The sequence below is a fragment of the Spea bombifrons genome, chromosome 5, assembly GCF_027358695.1.
Source record: "Spea bombifrons isolate aSpeBom1 chromosome 5, aSpeBom1.2.pri, whole genome shotgun sequence".
NCBI classification, from domain to species: domain Eukaryota; kingdom Metazoa; phylum Chordata; class Amphibia; order Anura; family Pelobatidae; genus Spea; species Spea bombifrons.
In genome coordinates, this window is record NC_071091.1 from 36,185,303 (window position 1) to 36,212,112 (window position 26,810).

The window sequence follows — 26,810 nt, forward strand, 5'->3', positions numbered from 1 at the left end:
GATTTGCTTCTTAGCATCTTGTATGGTATTGTATGCAAGCTACTTAAATTTACAGGACTTTAAACACAACACATCTTGATGCATAAGATGAACCATAATGCCAAAAGACTCTACACACGCTGTTTATGTATTTATATATTTTACTATTTTTTACATTTGAATTGTATCCATAAGTGCTTTTTTTCATTGGTGTTTTGTTTACTTTATTACACATATAACTCAATCTTTGAGGCTGAAATTCTGCCCTCCAAAACTAGCCCATGTCAGAACCCTGAAAGGACTACAACTAACAATTTAAAGCTTGCATTACCATTTACACATTTTACACATTTTATTAAGTAGTTACTTCATTACTAAGAGGCGGAGAGGACAGCAATCTCAATTTACGGAGTTTATTGAGCATATCACCAATGCCGACATCATACGTAGAAAGCATAAAAACACCAAGTCGCTGTTGCAAAAACCAATTTGTTATCATTAGTCAAGCTATGGAGACAAACAACACTGATTATGTCTTTAGAAAACCCAGTGAACAATAGCAGTCAGATTTCATTAAAAAAGACATTGCACAGATGCCTAATATACAGAGGTAGTGACTAATCTACACAGGTGATAACACATGAAAATGGTTCAGTGTCATGGAAATAAAGCAACCAAGATATTCAATGTGTTCATGAGTGTATTGAAACATTGTCTTTCTTTGTGATGAAAGCATAACAATTAGTCTATTACTTTATAGCACATCTTTAAGAACCATTATATTTTCCAGATCATTACAAAGATACTATAATCTCCAAAGTTATAAGAATAACATGTAAAACTCCACTTGAGGTCGATCAGGCAAATAGACATGCCTTACGTGGCTCTAATGTGTTCTTTGTGTGCATGTGTTAGTGTATGGTATTAGTGAATGCTGTGTGTGAATCTTACTGTTTGGTGTTAAAAGTATGTACGTACTGTATGTTAGTGTATGGTGTTATCATGAGTGTATGTGTGTTAGTGTATCATGTTACCATGTAGAGTGTGTTAGTTTATGGTACTAGAGTGTCAGAAGTGAGCCTAGTAGTGTGAACCACAGGATTAGAGCCAGTGACCCTTAACATGTGAGATCATTCATCATGTCACCAGGACAGTCTGTGATTGCTGGGATTTGCCCCCCCCCCATGTCCCCTGTCATATAGATCTTGGGTTTCTTACTTTATAAACTAGGGTTTATAAACCCTTTGCTAAAGCATTATTTCCTAACCTGGACGGTTGTACCACAGTATGCATTAACTTGGCTACCACGACCCTTGGTCCAACTCTTGCCATCTACCAGTTTATCATACTTCTGTAGTCCATGTGTAGCCTATAATATTGCAAGTTAATTCTCAAAATCACTTAGAACTAAAAACACATCCTACCTTTATATCTGTGTATCCACCTTGGCTTGTGTATGCAGGGTATTCATCTTCACTCACACATTCAAATGCATATACACACACTGTTACAATTCTATCACAAAATGGTCTTTTCTAGAACACAAAATGAGTGCTTCTTGTACCCCTTTCACTACTGGATATTCTACCAGGTAGACTTATTTTAAAGGTGTCATAAGTGTATATGCACCAACTATTTTGACCAAGCTTCATTCACCTTCTTTCTTTTGATCTCGTGTCTCACCTAATTTAGAATTAAAGTAAGAGAGTGCCATATATTGAGAGATTCCGTAGCTGAATTTGCCAACAGCATTTAGAGCTGTGGTCGAAACCGTGCAATCGACTCACCCTGCCTGTTTCCATCTTTGAACTGTAGGGATTACGATGTCAGCTATTGTGAATTATACCTATTAAATCCCTTTCTTAAGTGTTGTATCCCATCCTCGGTTCACTGCTCATCTTACATAGATTGATGCATCTGGGGATTGTTATGAAGCATCTGGGGATTGTTATGGAGCATCTATACGTAGTTCCACATTTTAGTTTGTAGCCAATTTTGTGAGTGGAACCATTATCTTGCATTTTCCTTATAGTTATCTTTACTTTTTTACACTATATGTGTTTTTTAATTTTGAAGAATTACTTATTTGCACGTAATAACTTTATTTATTTACTGTATGTGATCTTCTCTGTAAAGGAATGCCATTTATTTGAGGTCAGTGAGAACGGATTATTAAAACATTTTTAAAATGGTAAAACGCGGTTCCTTAACCTAACCACAATAATGATACTAATCTTCTGCAAACATTCCCTATATTAGTATCTACCATTTTATGTTACATGACTATTTTAATTAATTGTTGTTCACTAATATGCATTATATCAAACAAATAAATAATGTATGTTTCCAAACAAAATAAGGGATGAGTCTTCCCATGTAGACTGAGACACTATGCAGCTTCTATTTGCTTTAAAGAAAGCAAGTCTATACCCATCAATTGATTTGCCATAATCTGTGGTCATGGTTACCTGATCTTTTTTCAGTGTTCAGCAAAAATCCTACTTTAATTTAAACAAAACCAGTTGATAGGGACAATCTAGTCCCCCAAAAGTGTTTTTATGCATATTGGAGTCTATTTTTACATAGACTCATATGTATCATACAGCATGTAAATTGGTACATGCATTCATTAGTTACTGGGGTTACAAAATGAGACTTCTTATGGATATTCCCTCATTGGTTGCATCTGCAGAAACCAAGTGTAAGCAAGAGTATACTTCCTGCGCATGTTTTGTAATTCAGATAGCTCAAGAAGAATTTGACTGTTCTTAACCATTTAGCTGTATTAAATATTTATTTATAAATATTTATATTCCCATGTATTTTTGTACCCATTTATTAACATTGCCATTAATTATTATTATTAATAACCATTGTGTCTTTACCAAATATAAATATATATATATATATATATATTACACATACACACACAGTCCTGCAAATTCTATGGTTTTACATATATCAATCATCCGTTCCGTAGCAGGTCTAAAAATTAGGGAAATACAACACATGACATATTACACCTTGTCATGATTTATTCAACAAAAATAAAGCCAAAATGGAGAGGCCATGTGCGAAAAACTAGGAACACCTTTACTGCTTCTAAAGGAATTAAAAAGCTAAATAGAAGAGAGATGCTGCTAATCAAATGCCCTTGATTATGAGATCATCAGCAAGTGTGATCACCTCTATAAAAGCTGACGTTTTAGCAGTTTGCTAGTCTAGAGTATTTAGGTGTGTGTAAACACAATGCCAAGGAGGAAAGACATCAACGTTGATTTTAGAGAAGCAATTGTTGCTACCCATCAAGAGAAGGGCTATAAAGCCATTTACAAACAATTTGAAGTCCATCATTCTACAGTGAGAAAGATTATTCAAAAGTGGAGAACATTCAAGACAGTTGCCAATCTTCCCAGGAGTGGACGTCCCAGTTACATCTCAGACTCCACAGGCAATGACAATACGATTAGAAAAAGACTGACTTTTTTGGAAGTGTTGCTAGAAGAAAGCATCTTCCCTCTAAAAAGAACAATGCAGCACAGCTTAGGTTTGCAAAGTTGCATCTGAACAAACCAGAAGACTTCTAGAACAATGTCCTTTGAACAGATGAGACCAAAGTGGAGATGTTTGGTCTTAATGCACAGCCCCAGTTTGGCGAAAACCAAACACAGCATATCCGTACAAACACCTCATACCATCTGGCAAGCACAGTGGCGGAGGGTTGATGATTTGGGCTTGTTTTGCAGCCACAGGACCTGGGAACCACGCAGTCATTGGGCTGACCATGAAATCCTCTGTATACCAAAGTATTCTAGAGTCAAATGTGAGGTCATCTGTCTGACAGCTAAAGCTTGGACGAAATTCAGTCATGCAACAGGACAATGATCCCAAGCACACAAGCAAATCTACAACAGAATGGCTGAAAAACAAAAATAATCCAGGTGTTGCAACGGCACAGTCAAAATACAGACCTCAACCTCAAATGTTGTGTGATGTCATAAAAGGCCCTGTTGGTGTAATGGTCAGGTGTCCCAATACTTTTGTCTATATAGTGTATATATAGTGGCAAAACAGGATTGCACAGAAGATCTGACTTTTGAGAAAATACATTTTATTTATAAAACATACAAAAAAATTACTTGGAAAAGCTGTTTTGCCACTCCAGAGCACCACAGCAAGATAATATTGAGTGATATGACTTCAGATATGTTTTTTTTTTCTACTGCTAAATAAAACTGTTGAGAGCAACTGTAATAGCGCACATTCATGTAGGTCTTTGTTATTATGAATTTTTAAAACAAACTATAAATCCATAGACCCCATGGTCCCATACCTTAATTTCCTTAATTCTTAGTACATTTCCAGTCTTTAAGTGTAATTAAAACATTATTAAAAAGATTAACACAGTAGAACATACTGAAATTGAAAAATAAAAATACATTAGTGTTCCACGAACATCACAATTAAACCAGATTGTGTAAGGATGTACAATTACAATCTACAAACAACTCTTCAAATCTACCACACAGATATTAAGTACAATAGTGCCCCCTGTTAGATGGAAATGGAGGTATATTTATTACCACCAAAAATGTAGTAAGAGAATTCAACATCTATTACAATAGAAAACAATAAATGCCACTGCTCAGTTTATTTATTTATAAGCAATATGATTTCACTTTAAAACACACATGAGGAATCACAGCCTGAAATCAACTGAATGTTAATATAGTGTTTACCTGACTGAACAACTGATGGTCCAGAGAACATCTGACAATTGATTAAGGTGCTTTTCTGATGAATACAGAACCTAGACATGCTGAACAGAAACTGCTTTACTGTCCCCTGTGATAGATTTGTGCGCTTAGTCACATTGGCTCCAAGGAAAGTAGACCAAGGATGCCAAAACGCAACCTGAGCCATCTGACCTTGTATGTATATGAATATTTACAGATCAAAGTGGAATCAGGTTATCTAAACAAAATATAACTATTTATTTTGTACTTTGTCTAAGAACCGCCTTTATGTATATAACATGTAGTAAATGTATATCCTCTCATGTTACTGATTAGTTAGTAGACTAAATCCTAGTTCAAGAAGACATAACTCCAGAATAATGTTCACAGCAGCTAATACCCTACACAAGTAGCCAATAACGTTTATCCCCATATGTAACATCAACAGTGAGGGCTTTCATTGACATTAATAGTGCATTGCCCAACAGGCTTTCTCACAAGAGAAGTAAAGCTTTGTAAAGGGATGGGAAAATGTTATACTGTAATAGCACAGGATGCAGATCTGTTATTAAAACAATGTAGGCTGAACGAGCTTGAATGTAGGTTTAAAGTCAGAAACGTGTTTTGTTCTCTTATTACACAAGGCAATTCTAGCTTGTCCATAAATTGCCTATTAAACGCAATCAACAAAGTATTTAACACATAAAACAATGCTGTCATTTTTATAGTGTTTTTATATCTTTTAGATTTTGTTTTATCGAACCTCTTATCCTGCCAGTTTTTGTTTCTTAATCCCCTACCAAGGCCATTGGCCTAATGGAGGTCAAGAGAGAAAAAATAACTTAAAAGCTATATAATTATATAACATCTGCCATAAAACAGTCAACACCGGATGGTACAAAAACACACGTATCTTTAACTTTACACTTGATGATTTTGTTTATATAATTTGTCATTAAACAAATAGAACAGTTCAATAGCAAAAACTACCTTGTTTGCTGGCAGACATTGCAAACCCAGGCCTTTTCTTTCTTTTGGTAGGTGCTGCAGTTTTTACAGATGTTGAACTTGCAATCTAGACACTGCCTCTTGGAGTTGATGAGGAACGTGAAAGGAGAACAGCAACGGATGCAGCAATGCTCATTAAACTTTTGCTGCTTGGAGAGAATTGAACATTTGTTGCCTTCCTCGTCTAGCTTTTGTCGTAGTTCACTGAAATGAGAAATTACAAGAGTATATCAACAAGAGGCCTGACAAATTCTTGATTCACCTAATCAATGCTTTGATGAAAGCTCATAAGCAGATGCTCTGAAAATATAACTAGAATGAACCTTAAAAGAAGTGAAGTTAAGATGTTGGAAGTCAATAAAAATAACAAAACACAGTTACATTTCTTATCCTGAAAATACTCGAGATTAAGGAAAGAAAAAAGATTGAATCTGCTATTTTCCCAGTTCAAAGATGATAAAAAGCTTACACCATTATTGACCCTCCCCCTTCCTTTTAGCTTCATATTATGGGTATAAAACCAATGGGAATGCCGGATATCAATATAAATGCTTTTTTACTGTGCTTTAAAACCTCATAGTATGTCTTTTTTAGAAATCTGGGGCAAAGGAAATATATTTTGTATTGGTATTTTTATTTTTCTGTCAATGTCTTGTGAGACCCCTGCAGATAAGATGCTCTTTTTTATATAGAAATGAAAAATAACGTCTAAAATAAAAAAAATAACAATGTCATCAGCAAAAAGTAAATAGACGACCCCATGTTTAAAGACTGGTAATGGCATCCAGGAGTAGATCTATGATCGAGGATCAGATTGTCAACAGCTTTCCTACTGCCTGACAAGTAGGAGCGTATATGGTGTTAATGCATATTTATGTATTTCTATGTGTATGTTTGTACACATGTGCAAAACAAGTGCCTAGAGGTCCCTGTGGGTTTTGATTACAATGTCCGACGCTAGAGAAGCAGGCTATGTTGGGGAGATCAAGGATCTCCCTCTAACTGGGTTAAAATTGATCAGGAGAGAGGGAGTCTGTTAATACAGATCCTGCTCCTTTGCAATGCAAGCTGGGAACTGATGCTGTACATCGGGATTTGATGTCATATCCTGGAGCACAACACTGAAGCCGCAATCCCCGCACCGGAAGGAGACAGAAGAGCCTAGAGGAAGAACCAAAAGGAGGAGGTGGAGGAGGAAAAGGAACTGCAGCAGAAAAAGTGAAAGAAGAAAGGTAGGGAGACATTCAGAGAGAAAGAGAGAGTGTGAGAAAATGTAAGTAAGTGTGTGAGAGTGATGGGAGTTATGATGTACCATTGTCAATGTCTTATTCAGTGAATAGTGGTGGGAGTTATGCTGTACCACCATCAGTGCCTGGCTCAGTGTGTAGTGATGGGACTTATGCTCTAATGTAGATCATAACTCCCATCACTATATACTGAGCCAGACATTAACATTATATAAATGTATACAGGGTCAGCAGATTCCATACCGCTGTTACATTCAGTCAGTAAAATTAAAAATCACATAAACACAAAAAGAGAAGTGGGCCCTCTTGTGATCTTACAATCTAGCAGTTAGGGTTAATGGGGTGTTTAGGGTTTAGGGTTTAGAGATATCTGGGGGGTATAAGGCATATCTGGGGAGGACAGAGTGACATATCTGGGGGTATAAGGCATATAGGGTATATAAGGCATATGTAGGGAGGGCAATGTGGCATATCAGGGGAGGACGGAGTGGTGTATGAGGGGGTATAAGACATATCAGGGGGCACAGTAGCATATCTGGGGAAGACGGAGTGGCATATCTGGGGGAAGAGTGGAGTGGCATATGTGGGAGGCAGTGTGGCAAGCCTCGGCTCAAATGTGCATAACTGGGGGGGGGGAGGTTGGGAAATAAAGACAAGAAATGCATTTTATCAAAGTTTTTTTTATTCTGCTGTTTGTTTTTAACATAATTTGTTTATTAAATTATTTTAAATAAATGAAAAATGTACATTCATTTTTTTATCCGATTAATCAATTAATGGAAAAAATAATCGCCCAACTAATAGATTATGAAAATAATTGTTAGTTGCAGCCCTACAGTGGTACAGAATAAATCATATCACTATATATTGAGCCTACAATTACAAGTAGTAAGCTATAAAAGGACACTCCAGCCATCATTTGCAATCTCTGACCCCTTTACATTGTTATGGTGTCTGCTGGATCTCCCATATGAATTTTTAGGGCTGCAACAACTAATCGATAAAATCAATAATAATCGGTAATGAAAATCGTTGTCAACAATTTTCATTATCGATTAGTCGAATCGATTTTTATTGATTATAAAAAGAGGGTTTTTTTCAGAGCAAATGCGACCTCAAACAGAGATCGGATTATAACACTAGAATCCAGATCCCCGCAGCGCTGCAGGGAACCTTAATTCCCCTCTCTGTCAGCCGGTGACTGTCCGTGCGATGCACGATTTGAATATATAAATATCTAAAACCTATACAAGCTGCCAAAACAGCATTTTACTTATATAGGCTAGCTCTATATTGCTTGTAATGTCTATCAAATTTAATTATTTATCATTATTTTGCTAATTTCTGTAAATATGTAAATTTCAATTGTTTAACCATTTTAAGCCACGCCCCCTAGATTATGACATCATGTTGGCACCATTTTACACATTTTAAATAATGTATAAAAGGAAAATGAATCCAGGAGCTCTGTTTCACACCCTGAGGAAGCCTGCTGTTAGGCAAAACGCATTGTGTGCTACTTTATATGTTTACTAGGTTTTATTACCAGCTTGAATAGTTTCTTTAAAATAAGTTATTCTTGCTCTTGGACTTGTTTTTACTCTTTTATATATTTTATCAGGAAAACCATCTACTACCACTTTATCCTTGGTGGGGATCATACCACCTAAGCACAAAGGAGTGAGCAATTACAACATTGCTCACCAAAAAGTGAGTATAACTGACACCATATTATACTTTTAATTGCACCTTTCATATGGAAAGCACTATGTCTGCCTTTTCTTCGTAATTTCGCATTTAGTACCACGTTCCAAAAAGTCATCAAAAAGAACCGTAAGAGTACGACGCAAGACTATCCCTAGGCAGGGGCGTACCTAGAGTATTTGGCACCCGGGGCGGATCCTGTATGTGGCACCCCCCCACACACACACTTTAAAACTACCTGGCCGAAACTGAATATGACCCCCCCACACACCATAAAAAATATAACACTTTTATTTAAAGTAAGTAACACACCAAAATAGGACAAAACAATTAAATAATAATATATATAATTGTTAACAGCAATCACATTCCTATCATGCCCAGGCATACCCAGATTCCAGGAGGCACTCGCAGACTTGGCATGATAGGAGTATGATTGCCCTATCTACCCCTTCTCGCTCCCTTCTGCCCTATCTACCCCTTCTCGCTCCCTTCTGCCCTATCTACCCCTCCTAACTATCTACCCTCTCCCTCTTTGAAGTTCACTTACCTTTCAGGAGTCCTGTGGTGGGGGTGCAAGGCCTCTGTCTCCCAGCTCTGCCACTGTATGGAACAGTATAGAGTGATGGGAGTTATGATGTACTTTAGAGCATAATTATATAATGAAAAATACATTGGAAATAGTACAGCATAACACCCATCACTCTCACACACTTACCAATCCACACGCATACCAAGCCACAAACACATACCAATCCACAAACACATACCAATCCACAAACACATATCAATCCACACACATACACCAATCCACACACATACCAATCCACACACATACCAATCCACACACACATACCAATCCACACACACATACCAATCCACACACACACTAATCCACACACACACTAATCCACACACACACACCAATCCACACACACATACCAATCCACACACACATACCAATCCACACATACCAATCCACACATATACTAATCCACACATATACTAATCCACACATACACCAATCCACACACATACACCAATCCACACACACATACCAATCCACACATACCAATCCACACATATACTAATCCACACATACACCAATCCACACACATACACCAATCCACACACATACACCAATCCACACACATACACCAATCCACACATATACACCAATCCACACACATACCAATCCACACACACATACCAATCCACACACATACACCAATCCACACACATACACCAATCCACACACATACACCAATCCACAAACACATACCAATCCACACACATACACCAATCCACACACATACACCAATCCACAAACACATACCAATCCACACACACATACCAATCCACACACACATACCAATCCACACACATACACCAATCCACACACACACACATACACCAATCCACACACACATACACCAATCCACACACATACCAATCCACACACATACACCAATCCACACACACACACCAATCCACACACACATACCAATCCACACACACATACCAATCCACACACACATACCAATCCACACACACATACACCAATCCACACACATACCAATCCACACACATACACCAATCCACACACATACACCAATCCACACACATACACCAATCCACACATACCAATCCACACACATACCAATCCACACACACATACCAATCCACACATATACTAATCCACACATACACCAATCCACACACATACACCAATCCACACACACATACCAATCCACACACACATACCAATCCACACATACACCAATCCACACATACCAATCCACACATACCAATCCACACATACCAATCCACACATATACTAATCCACACATACACCAATCCACACACATACACCAATCCACACACATACCAATCCACACACATACACCAATCCACACACATACACCAATCCACACACATACACCAATCCACACACACCAATCCACACACACATACCAATCCACACATATACTAATCCACACATACACCAATCCACACACATACACCAATCCACACACACATACCAATCCACACACATACCAATCCACACACATACCAATCCACACACATACACCAATCCACACATACCAATCCACACATACCAATCCACACATATACTAATCCACACATACACCAATCCACACACATACACCAATCCACACACATACACCAATCCACACACACATACCAATCCACACACATACACCAATCCACTCTCACTGTATGCTTTCCTACCTTTCCTCTTTTCTCCTTACAGCCTCTTTTTCCTGCTCTTCGCTCCTCTTCTTCTTCAGTTCTTCTGTCTTCTTCCGGGTCAGAGGGCACGGACAGCGGTGGGCACGGCTTCAGTGTTGTGCGCCGGGATCTGACAACAAACCCCGGCGCACAACAGCTGTTGCCGCGCAGATCGCAAGGGAGCGGTATCGGAGGTCTTTAACAGACCTCCGGCTGCCTTGAGTGATTTTAAGCCGGGTTCAAGGGAGATCCTTGAACCGGCTTAAAATCACTCAAGGGAGCCGGTGGTCTGTTAAAGACCTCCGATACCGCTCCCTTGCGAGCCTGCTCCTCCAGCGGCGGACATTACTGTCCATCTCTGGAGGGGTGCCGGGTGCCGGCAAGTTGGCACCCCCCTGATGAGCGGCACCCGGTGCGGAACGCCCCCCCGCCCCCCGCTAGGTACGCTACTGTCCCTAGGCAAAGATCATATCGCCCAAGCGCATATTTTGGGGCTAATCATTAAGCCCCATAAATTGTGAGTACCATAATTTGGCTTTTTATTTCATGTGCTTGATAAGACATGCTACACCATTGTGCTTTTCTTTATTTTTTATAACTACTATCCGTGTGAAGCACAACCCCCCTGTGACTACTGTTTGACATAGAAGGTAGGGAAACTTTGAGAGAGCAAACGAGAATGAGAGTGTGAGTGAATGTGGACCCACAAACGCTGGATGAAAGTTCTGAGTGTTTTTTCTTTTTTTTTTTTTCCAGTTTGCTGGGGGTTCTGGCCTCATTTTCGGAGCTTCATACAAAAATGAGTTTACCAAAATTATGTTAGTTAGCGATTGGTATGAATCCAAATGCACAAGTCTACTATATATGAGGGTTCTGATCTGCATTCTTCATTGTTACTTTACTATACCGTATCTGAGAATTGCAATTTTACTTTAGTGTTATTTACTTAAATCAGATTTAAAAACCGTAAAGAAGAAAGAATGGCTTGAAATGTTTCCGGCTCTCTTTTATTCATATTGCTCATAAAATAAATGTGCACAAAGCTCAGAGACTATAGCAGCAGTGATTACAGAATAATTCATAGTTCTAATGAGATTCTCTAAAAGGAGGCATGAATCAAACAAGAAATGTTCTCAGCATTTGTCAACAATAATTCCACAGCTCACTGAATGATGATGAAATAAAAAGTGGGTTTATGACCATTACTCTTTGATAACCCTGCCCTAATTTGTACTTTAGACTAATTTTACACATAGTTGAAAAAGCAGTACCAACTGTGTCATCAATTATGCTTTTTAAAAAGAGCTCCTCTCCACCATTGACTGGATACATACACATCACTTCACTGGTGAATTTAGCCTTTCAATATGCTCCTTTGTTCCACATCACATAAAATAAATGGACACAGTATCCATACTTTAGGATGGATAGATAAACATACAAATGGAAGGATGATATGGTAAACATATCAGTAGGGTATACTCCAAAGGGACCACTAGATGTTATTGTCCTGTGGCCCCTTTTCCAGAATGAGGCTCAACTTAAGCACAACACACTAGATCAGAATTGTCTCTGATCGCACGTTTAAACTCTTTGTGCTTGAGATGGAGTCCCCAGATGTGAAGCCCTGAGTCAGTCTTCTTTTTCCAGGCAGAGGGGGAGCCATGCCCACTTCCACACACTAAAGACTGACTGGGGCTAACTTCCCCCTGTGCCCTTCACTAAACCACTCTGGGGAAGCATTGGGTAGGCTACCCTGGGAAATTCCTTGGTATCCCCTTGATATTGTCTCTTCCCCAACTATTTTATAAATAGCAATGTTTAGTATATAAAAGAATGTCAGATAAGGACAGGCAAAAATATTTTTTGCGAGAGACATTTCAATGAATGTCTCCTATGCCCATGGTCTAAGTGAATAAAATATATGAGCTATTACCTATGATATCAGCTCAACCAATATGTTTTTTTAAGGCTTTGTGGCCAGGCAGACACCGATAAATGCTGACTTGTGAACTGTGTCTGAAGCAATATTTTCACTGCACTGTACTCTTTGTGTTTCAGACAGCGAAACAGGCATTGAGGCCAGATGATGTCTCATAATAATATCAGCACTAATTAGGATTCAGCCTTATGCTTTTGGAATGCTAATGCAGCCAGAATGATTGTATCTGGCAAGGATCAGTTCATTACAAAATAACTTGCTTTTCCAAGCACTTGATATCATGAAACTGGACCTCATACAGAAATACCTCACTTTTAATCATCAAGTTACTTTGATTGTATGGACATCTTTTAGGTATATGAGGGTTTTTTTGTTTACTTACCAAAAATGCTACAATATTCCCTAAAGATAAATGTTTTTTAAATGTATTTATGTAAACAACCTATAGCATGCAATATTTGTGGGTTTTTTTTCAAGATTATATGGATTAATTTGCATGTAGTAAGTGCATTGGAGTTCATGAAAAACAGACTACAGCATTCATTTAAAATAAAATGACACTTTAAATGCTAGACTGCTCCTTTAACCCTATCAATGCCAACCATGTATATGGTACATGGTCATAAACCACAAATCTCAAATGTGGCACTTTGGGATATCCTATCTGTTTCTGTAGAGAGGTGGTGGCTTCCAATCAGCTCTTGAGCAAACTGACTGCCATCCTTCCCAGCAAAAGAGAAAGGTTTCCAGTTGAACATGACAGCTTCATCTGGGAAGAAGAAAAGGCTGTAGGTCAGTATTCGACTGATTGGTAGGTTCTCTAAGAATAGAAAGTAACATTAGGCAGTGATGGTCCATGGAGCAGGCAACCTAATATGGCTGCTTTCTACCATAGTAGCCAATGTAAAAAAGTAAATACAATGAAAGCACAGATTGCCAGTTTGCCTATTGGGATGATTTACTGGCTACCATGCTGCAAAAGCTAATCCCTGTCATTGTGACATCTGAGGTGCCCACGACGCCAATATCTCTCCTTGTAAAATAAATGCAATCTTTATGGATGTACAATATATGTTTTTATAAATTCGATAAGGGGTGGGGATTTTTTAAAAAAATATTTAGTAGTGTTATCTGCTATTTGCGTTGACATTTATGGGGAAATAATGTGGGAAAATTACATTTATTTTACCACTATATAATGTGATTGGATGCACAGTTTGCCTTAAACTAGGTATCTAAAAAAAACCCTTAACTATAACTATACAAAACTACAAGAATTGGCCTGGCCTCCCGCTTGGAAAAATGAGCCTTGACTCTCCCGTGCTATGGATATAAAGAATAGCATCCATGAATAAAACACAGCACTTAAAATTCAATACATATCTATAGATAAATTATTAAGTTGCAGTACTTCAAAATATGTTAACTGTATTTTCTTTTTCTTCAAATATGGCTAATCTGTTTTTAGTTTTTTTTCTAATCCAAATTAGTCTGCCACTTTTCTCAGACAAATAAACAGCATATTTCTGTAGTGCTTAAAGAGCAATATGATACTACTGAATTCCACAGTGACACCCCACTTTCTTTGACATGGTAAAATGAATATTATTATTTTGCAATGGCTGGATTTAGGTTACAAATTATTTTTGAAGGTAGGCTCCTTTTGTTCAGGCAGTGCTTTACCTAGAAAAACGCACAGTATGTATTTTTTGGTGTTTCTTTCTTTTGTGACACAAATGAAGCTGAAACCAATTGCTTTTCTATCTCCTTGAGGGGAACGACCTCAACTAGTTCTATATACTGAAGATGTGACTTGATCTTTAAAACTACAAACATCAATTTGTGTTACTTTCAAGAACATCTTTGTACTAGTTCACAGAAACCTTTCTTTAGAACTTTCATAGATTAGTGCAAGTTGGTCAGATACTCACTGATATACGAAAGAAAAGTGACTGATGGAATTTAAACATGTATGGGACCGACATATGGATATCCTAAATCTCCCAAGACCAAGGACTGATGGAGGTGTGAGTGGTTAAATCAGGAAAAATGGACAGACTAGATGACCAAATGGCTCTCAAATGCAGTCAAATAATAGGTAAATATAATTGGGGATTCACAATAGCGATACATCTAGTATGTCAGAATGCCATTTTTCTCCATCAAAGTAGTAACAATAGATAGATATTTGTATAAAATTAATGTTTTCACATTAATCCACCATAACCTATAATACAACTTATGCACCTAAACAGCAAAGACAATATTGTGATCATGGTTCAAAATTACGATCACAAAGCAGGTCTAGAAATAAAACAAAGAATTATGTACCGTAAACATCAGGCTTCAGCTCTAACAAGTAGGAAATTAACCTGTGCTGATTACAAATGTGGATTACTTAAGTGCCTGTTAATATATATTAAGTAGACTGATCCCATGGGCTTGGTAGCAAAGGCTCATAAAAGTTTATTGCCCGTTACTCTCTTTTTGTTATTTTATATTGATCTCCAGAGGTGTGTAACTTCCTGTAGATATATGCATGCCTTGTTTTTTGTTTTTAATTAATCTGTTCTTAAACAACTCTAAATACCTAAACACATAATTTGTAAAACAGATATTATAACAACAGATCATACACAATTAACTCCTTCACACCCATAGAATGCACTATTACGCCATGAAAAAATGGCTTTCATTTTTTTTTCAAAATGCAAACATATCTCCATCATTACCATATCTACCCGAAGGAGTCCCCCTACCTTCTCCGCTGTCCGCTTCCACCTAAATGTCTCCTTGCCCGCAGCCTTGCTTCTTCCCATTTGCCCCATGTCTTCTTTCTTTGTTCGCTTCTCCATGAACCAAGCTTCCTGTTGCACTTCAGCATATGGCCAGCACCTCCAGGCACCAGTTGAACAGCCTCTCCCTGTTCTTCCAAACGAGGGAGAGGGTGTGCCAAGATGCTCCAGTCTTTTGGTCCTGCACACTGTGTGCCACGCAACTGGCTTGGACAGTGGAAAGTGGCTCTGTAAGAGGCCACAGCCCGACGACTGAGACTGAAAGGTGCAGAGGAGAGCAGCATCGAAGAAGAGGAAACTGTGTCTTGTCTTTCACCTTCACTGCCTATGTTTTGCCTCTGGCATGTAAGTAAGTCTACTGTACTATGCAAGTTCAGGGGTAAGCATGCCAGCCGTATGTGAAATGAATTCAGCCTGCAGAGTTAGCTCATTACCAGGGCCGGCCCTTGAGGTGTGCAAGCTGTGCGAGGTGGCCGTCCCATCACCAAGGCCAGGCCCGAGTCGAGGTGGGTGCACGGCAAACGCTCGGTGCCCCCCAGTTTCCTCCACTAGGCTTCTGCCACGGTCGCCGTGCTGGTTCTTCATGATGAGTGCCAGAATATGATGTCATATCCCGGCCACGCACTCCCACTACAGAACTTCAGTAGGGTAAGTGAACTACAAATGGGGGAAGGGGAAGAAATGGTAGATAGTGAGAAGTGAGAAGATAGTGAGAAGGGGGGAGAGGGCAGATAGTGAGAAAAGGGGGATAGGTAGCTAGTGAAAAAGGGGATAGTAAGAATATTAAAATAAATAAAGACTGAGAGAATGAATTAATGTGTTGGGGGGACTTTGGGGGTGTGCAACCTGTGATCTATGCCTGTAATTTAGGGAGTTTTTATCTATACCTTTAATGTTGAGTTTTTATGTGAATTCTAGTTGACCTATACTTGTTGATTAATTTCTGCTATGCTATTTTTCCATACATTATTTATGTATACCTGCAAATACAGGATTTGTATGTCTTATTCAGTTGATCTATGCATGCAAGTGTCATTTACATGTGTGGTTTATTTGATCTATACCTGAACTACAGGGAGAAAAAGTAAGTAAAAAGGACAAAGGTACTCTGGGGATGATAAAGGGGAGAGGACCTCTCAATGTCACGGAGGACTCCATTGACTTTCACAGTCTTCCCCTAATCTGCAGTCAGTGTGGCTAATATTTTTTATTTTAATTATTTTAGTGTGGGAGCGGAGGGAGTGATTGCATGCTAGGGAGCATGGAGGGGGGCCCAAGGAAATGCTTGCCTAAGGTACAATTTCTTCAATATTTAAAAAAGGGATTTTTTTTACAAAGATTTGACTGTTAGCAGTTTATTTTCCTATATTTAATGTATTTATTGTTACCAGTGTTTCCAGTTATATAGTATTGTACATGTTTGCACTTGTACATAAATGATCTTTCATTAAAACCAGTTGTTTGTTACAAGATTTTTTCCTTTCTTTTTTGATGTTTAATAATAAATAATTCATTATATTACATTTATATGCAGACATGCCTGTGTTTTCAAGGCTTATAATGCTGTTGGTTAATCCCCACTTCATATCATCTTTTTGTTTGGGGGGAGGGGGTATGGGCCCCAGTGCATTGCTTTGCTCAGAGGCTACAATGCCATTAATACAGCCAAGCCTCAGGCACTACGCTACTACACTTTTTAGAACCACTCTGTTCCTCCATAAAGCTGTTAGCGCAAATATTTTAAGAAGAAGCAACAGTTTAACCCTTATAGTGCCAGCTACATAGCAGGCACAAAAGGGCAAGAGTGTCAGCTTTGTACTCTGAGGTCCCCTCTCCATGATCTATACACAGATGCAGAAAACACATTTCTGTAGTGTAGTGGAAGCAGATAATCGTCTACTGAGCTGAGCGGTAGCCATTTTTCCTTCTCTCTGTGTAGATTTAACGGTACCTAATGGAGATGGAGACTTCTGCCAAAGAAACCTGTCAAGTGTTTACTGTTAACCGCATAGGTTTTCTCTGTCACGGAACAGACGGTTGCTCCTCAGTCTCCCCCAAAAATGACACATTTTTCAAAAATTCAACTAGCCAGTATGCTGGAAAAAAGTCCGTGATCTCTGCTACCAATAAAAATTGTTTCATATATGTATATTTTCTTAACTGTGCTTTAGTGGACAACTCCAAGAACTCACTGCCAGAATAATGGTGAGAGTGATGGAAACTGTAGTCATCAAAAGGCAGGTACATAAAAGGTGCAAAAATATTTGCATAATTGCCTACTTAGAGCTTGTGTCTAGCAGATTTTTTATGTTTTATAGCGTGAAATGATGCACCGTTTGCTCTAAACTATGTATGTATAAATTGTTTATTGCAGCATTGTATAGTAGGTTGAAAAAAAGACTTCAGTCCTTCAAGTTCAACCTTTCACACATTCCCACTTCTAAAGTTGATCCAAAGGAAGGTAAAAAAAAAACCCTACTCGGGGCAACTACCAATTATGCCACAACAGGGGAAAAATCCTACTTGATTCTATAGTGGAAATCAGATTACTCACTGGATCAAGTTGCTAATACTACTGTCCTTTTAACAGTTGTAGCCCTATGTTATGCTTAACCAGAAAAGCATCCATACCTTTCTTAACAATATCCACAGAGTTAGATAATACAACATCCTTAGGCAGAGAATTCCATATTCTTATTGTTCTTACTATGAAGAACCATTTCCTATGCTGATGCTGAAATCTCCTTTCTTCAAGTCTCAACTAATGACCCCATGTCTTTTATAGAGACCTCTTGGTGAATAGATCACTAGAGAGGTGTTTATAATGACCTTGTATGTATTTGTACAATGTGATCAGATCCCCTCTTAGGCATCTCTTTTCAGGTGAAAACAAGTGCAGTTTTTCTAGTCTTTCTTCATAACTAATTACTCTAATTAACTTTGTAGCACGCCTCTGCACTTTCTCCAGCTCTATAACATCCTTCTTAAAATCTGGTGCCCAAAATTACACTGCATATTCAAGATGAGGCCTCACCATTGCATTATAAAGAGGTAAACTTATATTTTCATCTTATGATGTAATACTCCTCTTTATGCATGCCAATACCTTACTGGCTTTTGCAACCACTGACTGGCACTGCACTATGTTGCTAAGCCTATGGTCTACAATTATACCCAAGTCCTTCTCATTTTCCGCTTTTCCCTATGCAATGCCCTTTAGAGTGTAAGTTGCATGCTTATTTTTTTATGTACCAAAGTGCATTACCTTACACTTATCTATATTGAATCTCATCTGCCACTCATTTGCCCAGTGCCCTAGTTTATCCAAATCATTCTGAAGAGAAGCTACATGCTGGTCAGACTTTATAACCTTACCAAACACAGACAAGCGACTTCCAATATCTATTGCAAGATCATTAATAAATACTGTAAGTATACTGTAAGAGAACTGGAGCCAAGACAGAACCCTGAGGCACCCCACTTACCACAGTTGTCCAGCTTGAGAATTTACCATTAACAAGAACACATTGCACAGTCACTAAGCCAATTTCTAATCCAAATACAGGCATTTTCTCCAAGACCTATTTGTTCTAGCTTATACAATAACCGCTGGTGTGGAAGAGTGTCAAATGCTTTTGCAAAATCTAAATAGACAACATCTACAGCAACACCCTGATCTATACATTTACTCATAACATCATAAAATGCAATTAAATTGGTCTGACATGATCCGTTCTTCACAAAACCGTGGTGACTCCTACTGATGCTATTATTGTTCACAATATATTCATGTATGCCATCTCTTAATAAACTCTTTTAAGATGGGAACCGCATTAGCTTTCCACCAATCCTTTGGTACAATTACTGGAAAGAGTCTTTGAAAATCAGAAACAGTGATCTGGCTATTTCTTGACTAACTTCCCGTAGTATCCTCGGGTGTATCCGATCTGGCCCGGGAGCTTTGTCTACTTCAGTGATGGCGAACCTATGACACGCGTGTCAGTGCTGACACGCATAGCCATTTGGGGTGACACGCGCAGGATTTCCTGCGATTCATCCTCGACTCCTGCACGGCCGCCGAGGATGAAAGAATCTGTGCTGGAGGAACGGGTCCTCCAGCACAGATTCTTTCATCCTCGGCGGCCGTGCAGGAGCCGAGGATGAATCGCAGGAAATCCTGCGCGTGTCACCCCCAAAAAAAGGGGGGGGACGGGACTGCAGTAGCGTACCTAGCGGGGGGCGGGGCGGTGGAGGAGCAGGCTCGCAAGGGAGCGGTATCGGAGGTCTTTAACAGACCACCGGCTCCCTTGAGTGATTTTAAGCCGGTTCAAGGATCTCCCTTGAACCCGACTTAAAATCAATCAAGGGAGCCGGAGGTCTGTTAAAGACCTCCGATACCGCTCCCTTGCGATCCGTGCGGCAACAGCTGTTGTGCGCCGGGGTTTGTTGTCAGATCCCAGCGCACAACACTGAAGCCGCGCCCACCGCTGTCCGTGCCCTCTGAACCCCGTGCCCTCGGAAGAAGAACTGAAGAAGAAGAGGAGCGAAGAGCAGGAAAAGGAGCTGTAAGGAGAAAAGAGGAAAGGTAGGAAAGCATACAGTGAGAGTGGATTGGTGTATGTGTGTGGATTGGTGTATGTGTGTGGATTGGTGTATGTGTGTGGATTGGTATGTGTGTGTGGATTGGTATGTGTGTGTGGATTGGTATGTGTGTGTGGATTGGTGTGTGTGTGGATTGGTGTATGTGTGTGGATTGGTATGTGTGTGGATTGGTATGTGTGTGGATTGGTATGTGTGTGTGGATTGGTATGTGTGTGGATTAGTATATGTGTGTGGATTGGTATGTGTGTGTGGATTGGTGTGTGTGTGTGGATTGGTATGTGTGTGTGGATTGGTGTGTGTGTGGATTGGTGTATGTGGATTGGTGTATGTGTATGGATTGGTATGTGTGTGGATTGGTGTATGTGTGTGGATTGGTGTATGTGTGTGGATTGGTATGCGTGTGGATTGGTATGTGTGTGGATTGGTGTATGTGTGTGGATTGGTGTATGTGTGTGGATTGGTGTATGTGTGTGGATTGGTATGTGTGTGTGGATTGGTATGTGTGTGTGGCTTGGTATGTGTGTGTGGCTTGGTATGTGTGTGGATTGGTGTATGTGTGTGGATTGGTGTATGGGTGTGGATTGGTGTGTGTGTGTGGATTGGTGTATGTGTGTGGATTGTTGTATGTGTGTGGATTGGTATGTGTGTGGATTGGTATGTGTGTGGATTGGTATGTGTGTGGATTGGTATGTGTGTGGATTGGTAAATGCGGATTGGTAAGTGTGTGAGAGTGATGGGTGTTATGCTGTACCATTTCCAATGTATTTTTCATTCTATAATTATGCTCTAAAGTACATCATAACTCCCATCACTCTATACTGTTCCATACAGTGGCAGAGCTGGGAGACAGAGGCCTTGCACCCCCACTGCAGGACTCCTGAAAGGTAAGTAGTTACTAAGCAGGTATGTTAAATAATTTGTTTTTGGTTTATTAAATACAATTATATATTGCAATTATACATTTTTGTAGTTTAAACTATAAATTGCGCAAAATTATGTTTTTTTGTCGAAGTGACACACCACGCGAGTTATGCTCCATTTTTTGCCGATTTTTGACACACCACGCCAAAAAGGTTGCCCATCACTGGTCTACTTTAAGTTTACTTAATTGTTTAAAAACTTTATCTTGAGTCAGCCATTCCCACAATTGATTTAAGGTTTCTGTAGTGCTGAATTGCCAGAAGGTAGTGATCCTCACTAATCAACTAACCATTTCCAGATTCCAAAACACCGTTATTGTCACTCCTAAATTTTGTGGCATTAATGTACATAAAAAATGTTATTGTCCTGAAAAAAGTTTTTTAGAGTAATTACAATTACAATTTTTAGAGTAATTAGAGTAAGTACAAAATTAATATTGTATGTGGTGTACTTTAATGGTGACCTGGGGGCCATATTTTATATAAACTGGTCAGTATCTGTTTTCATTTTTATTATTATTACTAATAATTAATTCATTATTTTGGTCCCATGTTTTCCACAAAAAGTCTAACTTTAAGCTGTAAGATTGAAACAAATATGATATAAGCAATTACTGTTGTTGAAAGATAAATCCATCAAACTTTTCTAATGAAATTATAAACCACTAAAGCAAAACTAGAGTGGTTCAAGATGTCATTAAAATGTTAAATGGATTTTTCTGTCCATAGTAATAGCATTAGTTTTAAAATATTGTCCATTGCTCATGCAGGAAAAGAAATACTACTCTACGGATTGGAATATTTTTTATTTTTTTTTTACAAAGTATGTCATAAGTTGCAAGAGAATACAAAATCAGACTGGCCAAAAGAGCAAATATTAAAAATAGCCATTGTCTTGAAACACATTGGGTATATCTAAGACACCTATACCATCCTCAAGATACAAGAGCACAAAAAGAAAAACAGCAATGCCCCTATAGCAAAGAAATGATGGGTTGAATTTGAGTTAATCTTGGTGTAAATATCTTCTTGTTAAAGGCCAATGTTTTTTATTCAAGGGATTTAAATCAGCCACTTTAAATTCAGTTGCTCACCTTAAAAAAGGTAGTATGAGTGCTGCCACATCTAAAACACAGTGCCACGGGGCACACAGCGCCTCCCGTTCGCTATGAGCCACCTGTTAAGCACCAGGTCCCCACAGTTGCTGAAGCTGCCAAAGACGCAGCCACTGTGGTTATTCTCCTTGCATGGGTATGCTAGAAGAGCAGGGGCCCTACTTCGCTCTTATTTCATTTTACAAAGAAGATCTTGTGGGAAATTATAGCACTGGGTATTTTTGTCGACCATTTTATTATTGAGGTTCTTTTAACAGTATTTGGGGGTCTTGGAGAAAGGGTGTGCCATAGATTGGTATATAGTTTTTTAATGAAATGTAAAAATCTAATTGAAAACATAATAATACACACACATATATATTCATCTAAAAAAAGCGTATTATTGTGTATTACAGATTCACGCTATGTGCTCTTTTTCTCTTCCCCATATGTCCACCGGAGTCTCCATTTCTAGAGACAACAGTTCTCCTGATTTTTTATTGCTATTCATACTAGCAACACTCTTTTGCTACTATTTGTATTAGTCCTGTTTTTAAAAAAAATATATAAATTAAATATTTAACCCATTAATCTAATTTTATTTTTTAACTACTTCTCCTGCCCTATCTCATTTATAAACAATACTGCAAAACATTATTTTTTACTTAACATAAATTTTTAAAGTTAAAGTGATCAGCCTAGAAAAAAATTTGATTTCATTTAATTATTCATTAAAAAAATTCCTCCTCTTTTCTGTCTTATTCTCTGATCTCCCAGAGCGCTGAAAAACCAAAGAGGGCCTATGCTGTTGCAGGGTGGTCTTCCGCTGCAGAGATTTCTGTTAACCCCTGATTCACTTATTATTCCTCAATTGTTAAGATATTGATTGCTGATGGTTCAGACAGCCTTTAAATGTGGTTCGATAAAAGGTGAGTCCTTGGGACATAACAAACAAAAAATATATTTTTCTATTTATATGGATATGTAATTATCACCAAAAAACAATTGAAGTTATGAAAAAAACAGTACATGCTATTGAAAGGTTCCATAAAGCAATCTAGTTATGCCAGAAGGTGTGAAGGCGTGTGAAGTTCCTCCGTAATTGAAATACCGTGACTGAAAAGATGAAGGACTCCTACAAATTAAATTAAACTTATTTTTACCGCTAATTAGCTGTTTTGCAAGGATTTGCAGGGATGTTATTCTCATTATTTCTGGCTTGGAAGTATCTGTTCCTACTAATCCAATTGGTAAACTCTTTTATGCTGTGCTTAGAAGTGAAAAATACAACAATATTTTGTTTAAGGAAAAAAAAACATCCACTACTCTATTTATGCACACCATATACATTCGGCTCTCCCTTTCCGGTGACTACATGACTTTCTCTGAGACCTTCCCAAGCGAGCTATCACAACTAAAAATGGAACAAGTATCTACATTTCGATACATACAAAAACATGCAAAATACTGTTGCCCTGGGGTCCTCGCATGTGTCTGAGTCCAAGGACCATGAAAGAGTAGGACACTAGACAGCTGCTGGACAACAATGTAAGAGCCTCTTTCTGAGCCTACAATGGTAGGTAAGCTGGAGGGGGTCCAAAATTAACATATGTGTGTGCAGGGCCGGCCCAAGACATAATGCCGCCTGGGGCGAAGCTTAAAATGCCGCCCCCCCCTGCAGACGCCAGGGGTCATTATCTACCCTTCTTCTTCCTCCCTTTCTATTATCTACCCTTCCTCTCCCTCCCTATTATCTACCCTATCCCCCCCCTTTGCACTTACCTTTCAGCAGTCCTGCGGCGAGTCTCCCTGCTCTGCCACGGTGCACGCTGCTTCACTGCTGAGCGCCGGAAATTACGTCATTTTCCGGCGCTTAGCATTACAAGCTGGCACTAGAGGGCTCGCAGAGGAGAGAGAGGGGCGCCGAGCGGGTAAGCAAAAACCACTCGCGCCCTCTCTCTCCCCTGCTTAAAAAAAAAAAAAGGTGCTTGGGGGCGGCAAAGTGACGCCTCTTCAAAAGTGCCGCTTGGGGCAATTGCCCCACTCTGCTCCATGGTAGGGCCAGCAGTGGTAGGGCAGTAGGTGGGAGTGAATTTCCACAGAAATTTAATCATCCAAAATCTAAAGGAGTGTTAGAGTCAGAAACTGTCAAAATATAATATGGTTTATTAAAAAGGGCTACATTAATGCTAGAAGTAAAAAAAAGTCATTGTCTCAATAATTGTCACTGACTACAAAAGTAAGATAGTAGCTTTCTTATTTGATGCATTGGAATAATAACCTTTTACAAACACATGGTTAAAGGCATACATTTTTCCAATCTTAACGGCTGTGTCACAAAATATAACTATGAATTTGCACTTAGATGCAATTTACTATTGTTTGAGGTGCAAAGAGCACATTTCGAACAAAATAATATGATAATCACATCCCATTTGCCTTGTAATGAATAATTACACAAGTCTTTAGCAGTAGATGTCATTAGAGTCAGCGTAAAATATGCCTGTTTACCTGGAACTGTAAGTTACTGGCAACTGTATTTTGATTGCCTGCTTTATTATAAAGTGATGTAATTTGGATGGTAAACTACATGCAATATGGCAATGGAGATGACATCATTCCCACAAAGCTAAAGTTGAAAGAAAATAAAGACATCACAGCAAGATGATTCAATTAAGTATAAGCACTAAAAAACTAAGCATACAACCCATTTCAGTGCATCTCAAAGAGAAAGATGTAACTTTGAAGGAAAATGGACAAAATATGTGTTTCAAAGAAACATGTAAATGAGTAATGGGTTATATAACACAACCCCATTTATCTACTGGTTATCAAACCTTATTAATTAAGAAATAAGCACTACCAGTGGCATATACAGTGGATAATTACATGGTTTTATTGAACTACACACCTACATTTAAGACTTTCTTAGGCTCAATTGAATACGAGTTGAATATTCACAAAGATTTTTAATCCGTTCATTAAAAAGTATATAAAAGTGATTCATTCTACCTTTGTTTTCTGCACCCCGTTTATCACGGTTTGTTTCTACAATAATCAAAAGTTATCATGAGACATCATTTAACAATCATATTAGACATTATTGGTTTATACTACATAAAAATGCATATTAATGTACTCTATGAGTAATAAAATAAAAATAATACTAACCTTAAGTAGAAACTGCAGTTCTGCAGCTGCAGCTATCCTCCTTCTCCATGTCCCGACTATTATGGCCACTGACTAACTAGCCAACCAGTGGCTGGAAAGCTTTCCCACTGAAATCAGTGGCATTGTTTTCCATGCACGGTAGTCTCAATAGACCCGACCAGCAGCGTTTGTTCACCCAGCACTGGAGCTGACTGGCGATAAAGCCTTCCCAGAAAATTGGAAACTACATATTAATGTCTATGTATTTAGAGTGCAATGTCATAAAAGTTGGTGTAATAGTCAGGTGTCCCAATACTTTTGTCCATATGTTATAGTGAGAGTATATATATATATATATGTGTGTGTGTGTGTGTGTGTATTTGTGCATGAGCATTAATGTGTAAACATGTCTGAATATGAATCTGTGTTTGTGTATAGCCATGAATTTGTATGTGTTAACACAAGTGTGTAAGTATGTGTAAGAGTGAATGAATGAGTATGTGTAAGCATGAGTGTATATGTGTCAGTGTGAGTAACTTTGTACAAATGTGAGTGTGCATATTTAAATATGTGTTCCAGTGCATATGTGAGCTACTGGTGGTGCAAGGGGTCGGTGGGGCCACTTGGCTTTACTTGTTCCCGGGGGCAGAAGGTGCCTCTCCTGGCTACTTGTGAAAAGTACAGTGTATGTGTCCTGTTCATCCTACTGCAACAGCAACTCAAAAACTTGCAAGTTAACCTCCAAAGTCTCATTTCTAACATTAGTAAAATAAAAAGGCAAAGCTATATTCAACCTTTTTAAATATCATATAATTTTGCAAAATGCTTAACACAACATTCATTAGTTAACTTACAACTTAATTTCAGTTACCACTAAACAATCAACATTTTCTGCTTAAAAACAGGGTTATAGATGATTGTTTCTATACAGTTATTAGCAAATAAATTACTTGCTTTATGAGAGAACAGATGTTACAGTATAAAAAATAGTGGGGTTTCTAATATAATGAAGTAACAGTTTCTAATGAGAACTAATTGCATTATCTCACAAGCTCTTTCCATTCCATAATACAATTAATATAATGAGCTGTCAGTCTCCAGTCATGTCCTCTCCCTTCCCAGCATCCATGTAGACAGGAAAGAACTACAGGGATATAGAGAAAAGAGGGTTTTGGCAAGTGAGAAGGTGAGAACGGGCCATCAGCGATTAAGTAATTGATCATTAGGAAACAATAATGGAACACTTTCAAGATAATGAAAATTATGATCACGCTAGTCTAAACTACATGGCTACCAACTTGCTTTCCTGCAGTGGTTGTAAAGTTAATATGTTTGGTATGGTATAGTCTAATGTCTGATATGGTGAGAGTAACAGTCCCC

General features: G+C 38.5%; 1 protein-coding gene across 2 annotated transcripts in view; it reads right to left on the reverse strand.

Moving 5' to 3' along the window:
- Positions 1-26,810, reverse strand: part of MYRIP (myosin VIIA and Rab interacting protein) — a 173,916-nt gene that overhangs the window by 95,381 nt on the left and 51,725 nt on the right. For both annotated transcript variants that reach the window (XM_053465992.1, XM_053465990.1), the window contains exon 3: positions 5,706-5,927. In XM_053465992.1, coding sequence (XP_053321967.1) covers positions 5,706-5,927 — 222 coding nt within the window. The remainder of the gene's footprint in view (positions 1-5,705; positions 5,928-26,810) is intronic.